Below are 9,092 nucleotides of genomic sequence, written 5' to 3' on the forward strand. Positions count from 1 at the left end.
ATTTTCTTAGAATGTATTAAATATACAATTCACATTTTATTTCCACTACACTGTCACCAGCAATCAAAAAATCATATTTTTTTTAGATAAAGTTATTTCATACACCTCCAAATAAAAAAAAAATACAAACATTAACGAAATGCTAAATAAATAAATAAAAAATCCATGATAAATATGAGGAATAAATTAAAACAAAAATGAGTTTATCTAATAGATTAAAATAATTAGACATTATGTGGATTATTTTACGCGGGTTTGTTTTTGGCAAATCTTGCGTTTGGCACGATGAATAAAATATAACTATTGTACTATGATGAGAAATAGAAATATGACACAACTGTTTGCAAGTTCCCTATGCGAATGTGGAATACAATAGGTGGGTGATTGTTACTGTCTTTGCAAGTGTTCAATATACCTGGATTGATTCAGAAGACACATGCATAAATGAAAAGATTTGAAAACAAATAATTAAATTAAACATATAAAAAAATATAAATTATTCAGGGAATCAGGACAAGATGAGTCGGCTGGTGACCTCACAAACTTAACAAAAAAGTACAGTCATATCAGTGGATCATTGACAGTTTATTCAACATCCCTACCATGAATATTTGCCATGGAAGGAAGCGCTGTATGATTTAACTTTGGAAGCAGACAGTATCTCCAACAAGACTTGCTACAAATGAAATCTGCCATGAGGAGACAGCTGAGGGTACTGCTAGGTCCTGTTCCTCCAAGCTAAAAATTCAGCCGCCATTAAGAATTCCATGGTGCTGAACCAACCACTGTCTATGGTGCTGGAACTTTTGATGTCCACGATGTTGGAACTGGTGCTATCCGTTGTGCTGAAACCACCACTGATCTTGGTGCTGAACCCAACAATGTCCATGGTGCTAAACCCAACAATGTCCATGGTGATGAACCCAACAATGTCCATGGTGATGAACCCAACAATGTCCATGGTGATGAACCCAACAATGTCCACGGGCTTCAATTGTGGCATATCATTTAAGGTACAAGACTTAGTGAAGAGGTGCAACCCAAAGAGGACTAAAATAGGTGTCAGTGCTGTGGTTTATAATGTTTCAGGACGTGTTCCCAACTTGGCAGTAAAGAATATGTGGTTGGTGGTCTTAATCACCACTTTTCATGTGCAGAGTCTGTTTTTTTCCATCATGAGATGGAAGTGAAGTTCTGAGGACCACTGCAAAGGACTTGGTATTAACTGCCCTCAAGGTGGCAAACCTTGGCTGATAGGGTGGCGTTAAGTAAGAGCTAATTTAGGTGTGAGTGTAGAACCCATAATAACCAAGGTCTTTGGCACAGTTCTTCTCACAGTCTCTTGAGGGCAGGACTTCACTTTTGAGAGGTGAGGAACTACCAGACACAGCTGGGTCTGAGGGGGAGAGTCGCCTTCTCTTTGCCTGTTCATAAATTCCAGAGTCGGAGGAGTCCATAGACTTGATTGATGGAGGCGTTTCGATCCAGCTGGAGTCAGACAGGTCTTTGGGTTTGGTATCCTCTCCCAGTGGGGACCTATCTGAAGCTAACGTGTCGGCTTCTTCTGTACCAGATAGATAGGGGTTTGAAGATGCTACTCTGGTCCCTGGAGCCCAACAAGACAACACGGATCCGGTTTTGGTGCAGTATTGAGGAGGGCTCCGCGCTCCCCACCCAGTAGGGTCGCTGTAGTAACCCAAGGGGCGCCCCGCGCAGCCGGCAGTCGGCAAAGGAAGAGCCTTAACTCCCGCCGCCGCGTAAGACAATAAAGTGGCCGCGTTACCGGCAAAGTCTGTGGCTGTATCATAGGCAGATGCGGTGGTAAAGTCCAGCCTGTTATTTGGGGTTACAAACCAGCGCTGCGGAGAAGGGGCCCCTGGGTCCTCGCCCTGCTGAGGGGAAAGCAGCCCATTGGTGTGAGGAACACTGCGGTCAGTACCCGGCCCTGGCACAGATCCCGGGTGGTGGAAGCGAGACTTGGCATAGTTACTGACGAACTGGTCTTGGAGAAAGGAGGTGGCCATAGAGTACCGGGCACCGGGGACTATCTGAGATCTAGGGGAGTCATTAGGTGATGGAGTCAAACGGTCCAGATCACAACCGGTGTAGATCCTGAAAGACAAGAGGCTGTCCTTAAATAATCAAGTAGAAATAAGATGATATATAGATAGATAGATAGATAGATAGATAGATAGATAGATAGATAGATAGATAATAGAGAGATGGATAGATAGATAGATAGATATACCATTCAATATATATAAACACATATAGACTAGAATATGGCTGCATGAAAACTCTAGAGATCTTATTCTCAGACAAAGCGCTGTATGTTATTACTCCACCACCAATATTATAATTTTGAGTCTATTCTTTTTGCTATTTAGTAAATAACAATAGGGAATGGCAGAAAGCAGTCTATAAAGAGCCTTTTAAAATTCAAGAAATCTACAACAGCCCCTCATATCATAGGAAACAATGCTGTATATGAAAATAATAATTTCAACAACAACAATTTCCATAAACAAGGTTCATTTCTGAGTTGTTGCTATTATTTTTATTATTATTATTATTATTATTATTATTATTACTACTACTATTTTTACTATTGTTATTATTATTCATTTGCACAGTAAAAAAAAGTTAACTTTTTGAAAACACCAAGTAGGATCCTGTTTTTTTACTTCCACCATGTTATCCTTCTCTCTTGAAAATATGTTCTTTAACCCCTGATATGCCAAAAATTGGTGGGACAGTTCTACAAAAATTTGCATTGTTTACAGTATCTATTATACTTTTCTTTTTAATTTATTGAAAAAAATATGGATTGCGACCCCAGTTCTTTAACCAGTAGATATGCAAACCTTCTCTATTCATAAATAGTTGATATTTTTGTTCTCCAGATGTATGTATTCATTCATTTATTTTTTTTGCCCTGCCACTAGCAGTACAGCACTCTGCACACCGATGTGAGATCGGGGAGTCCTGTAGGAGTTGTGATCACTTACCCATTTCACTTCATAACATCCAACATTAGCTACTCTATTGATTACATAAAAAATTCATTTACTGGAAATATACAGAGAGGGCCCCCCACCCCACAAACACACAGGGATAGTAGATGTTCTATGTAAGTATGTTATAATAAATCCATAATCAGCATCACAAATGAATAAAAATCTGCAAAAGGTCCCAACTCTTTCATTCTATCTATCTATCTATCTATCTATCTATCTATCTATCTATCTATCTATCTATCTATCTATCTATATGTCTGTCTGTCCATCTATCTATTTCATATCTATCTATGCGCAAAAAGAAACCAAGGCAGCACACAGGTATCTGTGTCAAACAGTGGGTGTTTTATTAACCCATGTGATAGCAGCGTCTTTGGTCTTTTTCAAGGTATTGCACCACTTTTTGTTTGTGTGCTGCTCTTCAACTTTTTTTCTTACATATTATCTATCTATCTATCTATCTATCTATCTATCTATCTATCTATCTGTCTATCTCATATCTATCTATCTATCTATCTATCTATCTATCTATCATCTACCTGTCTGTCCACCGATCGATATTAATATTATTCACTCTTTTACTTACGTGTCATAGTTGTCCCGAAATCCTTTAGCAAAGGGATTATGGTCGATTTTTAGTTGGGTTATCTAAAAAGGAAAAATGCAATAATTTAGAAACTTTTTTATGTCTACATATATATATATATATTTTATTTTATTTACAAAAAGGTAATAATACATTGTCTAAAACAACTTCATTAATTTACCATGAATATTTAAAGCAGATACATACACATTTTTTACATTGCCACAAGTAGAGTCAACATTAGAACTCTTCGCACGGAATTTCTGTATTATCATTATCAATATTATTACTATTATTACAATAAAGTGGGTGTAAATGTGTTTTTTAGCCCCTTCTTATGGTTTCATACTGTAAAGATACCAGTAGATCTTGGGCTTCTTCCCTAGAATTCCTATATATTATTTGATACAAACACTACATTTATTGACCGCTCTATACATTGCTTACAGCTGTAATTATGATGTTGATGAGGAGGCTTTTACCACTATTACAGCTATTTTAGTACTACTACCCCTAGTACTACTACTAATACTGAGAGTAATAATAACATCAATGGATCCTTATGATAATAATAATAATTCATCATGTATCTGTTATAAGCGGCATTCATCAGTAATGTATAGGCGGTAATTGATAGAAAGGCGGAATTACATCAGTATTCTGGTAAGCAGTGACAGCAATGAACTGGGTCTCCGGGAAAGTAAAGGTCTGCACTCTGCCAGGCTGACTGGTGTCCTCTGTGCCATCCTCATTCACCTCCACCACATGCAGCCGGGGCTGGTACTTGTGTAAGGACTGCAGCACAACCATCTACCAGAAGCAGGAGAACAGGTTATTTTACTGTGAGACACAGATACACACATTACATGATAGATAGATAGAAAGATAGATAGATAGATATGAGATAGATAGATATAGATAGATAGATTAGATACATAGATAGGTACACCGTACATAGCTATAGATAGATAAAAACTACACAGAAGAGAAAGAGAGATAGATAGATAGATAGATAGATAGATAGATAGATAGATAGATAGATATTAGATAGATAGATAGATAGATAGATATTAGATAGATAGATAGATATTAGATAGATAGATAGATAGATATTAGATAGATAGATAGATAGATATTAGATAGATAGATAGATATTAGATAGATAGATAGATAGATAGATGATAGATAGATAGATATTAGATAGATAGATAGATAGATAGATAGATAGATAGATAGATAGATAGATAGATAGATATTAGATAGATAATAGATAGATAGAAAGATAGATATAGATCCATAGTTAATATTAGATAGATAGATTAGATAAATAGATAGATAGATAAAAACTACACAGAAGAGAAAGAGATAGATAGATAGATATATAGATAGATAGATAGATAGATAGATAGATAGATAGATAGATAGATAGATAATAAGATATAGATACACAGATAATAGAGAGATAGATAGATAGATAATATATAGATATTGACAATTAGAGATAGATAGATAGATAGATAGATAGATAATAGGTAGATAGATAGATAGATAATAGATAGATAATAGATAGATAGATGATATATATATAGATAGATAGATAATAGATAGATAGATAGATAGATAATAGATAAATAGATAATAGATAGATAATAGATAGATAATAGATAGATAGATAGATAGATAGATAGATAGATAGATAGATGATATATAGATATAGACAATCAGAGATAGATAGAAGTATACAGAAGATATCATTGTGATACATTTTATAGATTTGGGCACAGAGGGCTCTTAGGACTATTTGCAGACCTCCAGTACCAGAGTCTATATGGAGAGGCCCTATAATTGCCGCAGCCCCTGCACAATGCACACATGCACAGTAATTTATTCCAGGCTGATTGGTTTATCTGCAAGTGTTTGAAATGGATCTTGCAGATGGTGTACAATGACACACATGCTATAAATACATCCCATGCTGGGTGATGGTAGCAGGCTGGGGACTCAGTACAGGGGCTGCACTTACAATACACAACTGCTGCTCAGCACAACTTCTAATTAGGGGGGGCACTGACCTGTCCAGTATTGTTGGAGGCCCCTTTGTTGTTAGTAAGTTTCATCTTCCCAAATGAGATTTCCTGCCGCATCCAGTGAGCTCCAGTGTTGGGGGAGTCCGGGTGCATGTAGACCCTGTTACCTGTTCCAGAAGCAGAGGAATACATGAGGAACAGGCCTGGGGAGAGCTTCATTACAGTTACATGAATTCCAGCATTTGCATATTATTTTCTCTAGCACCCAACTCCCTTTTCCTCTATCATCTGCTCATAAAGTCCCGGGCTTTTCCCAGATTACAAAAGCCTCTAATTAAGGGTTTCACACCTAAAAGAGTGTCAGAGATTAAAAAGGGAAAGTGTTAATTGGGACTTGCCTTGTACATTGGTGTCCGCTTTGCCACAAGGAACCCATTTGCCCCCTTGAAATCTCCAGTGATTGGGATCAGCAAGAATCACATCTACAAAAATATTATAATGTGCTGTGGGGTCCAGGCCGGAGATGTTAAAACTGAGGAAGGGGAACATACGTCTAATGCAGAGAGGAACACAAAGGGGAAAGAGAGGGTGTTAAGTCAAAAAGAATAAAGGAAAGACTTTAAAGATATATATATATATATATATATATATATATATATATATATATATATATATATATACAGAGAGAGAGAGAGAGAGAGAGAGAGAAATATATATATAAATATATATATAATGTATATATATACACACTACACAATATGAAGCTATATATATATATATATATATACACATATGTAGTTTTATATTGTGTAGACTGCAAATTATTATTTCGTGCATTAAAAACTGTAAGACAAAATCATTATGTTTATATATATATATATATATATATATATATATATATGTATGTTTTGATATATTTTTATCAATAAAATAGGTACATAAGAGTGTACCATGAAGGCTATATATGTTCATATGAAAGTTGTATATGCTCAAGTGTATGTACCTTAAATCATTCCAAAAATAACAATATAAAAATAGTGCATATCAGCCATATCAGTCTATTTGAAAGCAACAAATTGTAACTGTGTTCGTGGAAAGGAACATAAGAGCTAAATACATAACTATATAGATATAACATTCTGGCACACACATATAAATGACAACATATGTTCATTGGACCTAAAGATATAGTGTTAAGTATTAATATATATACTGGTATTTAGGTAGCAAAATAAAGAAAGTACTTTAATAATATTGATAATAATAAAAATATTAATAAAATAATAATAATACAAAAATTCTAAAAATAAAATAATATCTAAAATACTAATTAACTAAATACTAATATAAAATAATAATAATACTATTCTATAAATAAGAGAATATATAAAATAATAATAAAAAAAAAACAATTCTATAGTTTAGAGTAATGCTATATAAAGTGATCATGTAAATAATGGCAATGATAATGAGAGCAGCAGCCTGCAGAGCACTAGAAGCAGACACACTGCCTGCATGGCACAGGCTGTGCCCGGCTGGCATGGTACCCACCTGCCCTGCTTGGTGATTATCATCTCAGTCTGGTGCCTGTGGAACTTGAGCCAGAGTGGCCTGTTACACAGGTAGACCTGAGCCTTGCCGGGGACCAGTGCAGGCTGGGCGCTGGAGAACTGGTAGAAGGGTGCTCCCTGGTAGGTGTGCCCGTACTGCTGCGTGTAAGGGTATCCGGTGCCAGGGTATCCGCTGCCAGGGGAAGAATTGCCCAGGAGGCTGTTGTAAGCTCCATTGGTGATGACTGGGTGGTGAGCCATGTAGCGGCTGGGGCTCCCGATGGAGAAGGCTGGGTGAGCCGGTCCATGCTGACTTGGATAAGGGAACATAGTAGTTGGAGCTGCAGAAGACTGGGACTGACTGGACTGAGGGAGGAGATAGCGATCTGCTGCAGATCCATCGAAATTATGACGAATCTCAGAGACCCCATCCAAGACAGGAGACAGCTTACTCCTCTGTCCGTCCCCTGGTGCCTCCTTGGAGTCAGGGAAATTGTCTGGATCTGACTGATTCGTCATCCCCCTGGTAGTTTTTTTCAGAGGTGAACTTCTCTCCAGGTTGTCAGAAGGGGAGATAATGGGATGTTCATGCAAAGCAAGCTCAGAAGCTCCTGGATGGGGGTAACTGCTGTTCACACTCAGGAATTTCTTGGAGAGCATCATAGAGGGAGAGATGCAATGATCCAACTGCATAGCTGGCACCAAACTAACCCCTCAGCCCTTACATAGGGAGCAGCCGTCCAGGGGAACAATCGATGCCTCCTAGTCTCCAGCCCTTGGTGCTGCCTCTCACATCCACTTTTTTCTGGGGGTCCTCACAGATTGGCCAATTGACTCCATGCGGCAAGAAGACAACAATATAGGATTCCTGCTGCATGGAGAAGTGATGAGACGGCTCCTGCCATTGGTTCTCTGCTGACAGTAATTTAATTAGCTAGGCATTAATTAGGATAATCACCTGGCTCCTGGATGGCAAATTGAGGAGACAGTTTATTCTTGGGAGCAAAGAGGAGAGGAGATGTCTTGGGTTGTGTGCACTGGAAGGAGGATCACCTTTAGCATGGAGGACCTGTGAAGGACTGCTATTTGGGGTCACCCTAGTAGAGTGTGTGTGTGTGTGTGTGTGTGTGTGTGTGTGTGTGGGGGGGTATGTTATAGTGGAGCTGGTTAGAGGCAAATTGGCCCATCTTGGCCAGGTCAGTTATAGGACTTTGTGTTTTACAAGCTCTTATCATCTGAGCATCTTCTATACTCTCAGCTGCAAGTCTCTGCTGCTGCTTCTTCTTCTTCCTCCTCCTAAGCAAGTGAATAGAAAAAAAAAAGAAGAAGAAGAAGAACTAGCATCTGCTGGGGCTGTGTGATCTCAGGGAGAGAGGGAATATTGAGTCCTTGGATAGGATCTGAAATAATTATAAGCTGCTGACTTGAAGGGACCTGATGCATTTATAGTGATGTTCATGACATCTCTGATAAATAAATATTTCATCTGTGTCCCTAATGCAGGAGGAAAGACAACCTCAGACCTGTGTGAGCTTTAAACTGGAAGGAACTGAGGTCTTTGTTCCATCAATGCATAGCAACACCCTCTGTATATATAGAGGAGCCCCATCCCCCAGAATGCACCACAATACAATGGAAGCAAACCTCATTATTTGCAGAATATCTCTATTATTTGGAGGATTAAAATTGCTACAGGAAATGAATTGGTTGATTCCATTATTTATTTATCTACTTATTTATTTATTCTTAGGATATAGGTTGTGACTATGTAGCAGCAAGTTATATACTACAACCCATCATGTCAATTGCAATTTGAGGCTTCTTGTCTCCTTTTTTTTGGGCGTTAACAAAGTTATCCCCCAGAGAAAAAACTATTCCCAAGGATCTTTTCTTTTTTTTGCTTCGTGCCCCT

At 37.8% G+C, this 9,092-nt stretch overlaps 1 protein-coding gene across 1 annotated transcript; it reads right to left on the bottom strand.

The window, feature by feature from the left end:
* Window positions 1-1,280: 1,280 nt before the first annotated feature.
* On the bottom strand, window positions 1,281-7,873 carry TBR1 (T-box brain transcription factor 1). The gene is made up of 6 exons (XM_040440454.1): window positions 7,182-7,873; window positions 6,029-6,183; window positions 5,676-5,797; window positions 4,255-4,413; window positions 3,604-3,665; window positions 1,281-2,112 (listed from the first exon to the last, which is right to left on the bottom strand). The coding sequence occupies exons 1-6, from the start codon at window positions 7,871-7,873 to the stop codon at window positions 1,281-1,283; spliced, it is 2,022 nt and encodes a 673-aa protein (XP_040296388.1).
* Between the last annotated feature and the right edge of the window lie 1,219 nt (window positions 7,874-9,092).

This window comes from Bufo bufo, chromosome 7 (assembly GCF_905171765.1).
Source record: "Bufo bufo chromosome 7, aBufBuf1.1, whole genome shotgun sequence".
Taxonomy (NCBI): Eukaryota; Metazoa; Chordata; class Amphibia; order Anura; family Bufonidae; genus Bufo; species Bufo bufo.

Bases quoted from the DNA above. Each gene is read 5' to 3' on its own strand.
- TBR1 (XM_040440454.1), bottom strand. From the start codon at position 7,873: ATGCAGTTGGATCATTGCATCTCTCCCTCTATGATGCTCTCCAAGAAA. The intron at 5,798-6,028 runs GCAAGTCCCAAT...CTTCTGGAACAG, and splicing joins AGCGGACACCAATGTACAAG to GTAACAGGGTCTACATGCAC. The intron at 3,666-4,254 runs GTAATTCCGCCT...TTTCCTTTTTAG, and splicing joins CTGCTTACCAGAATACTGAT to ATAACCCAACTAAAAATCGA.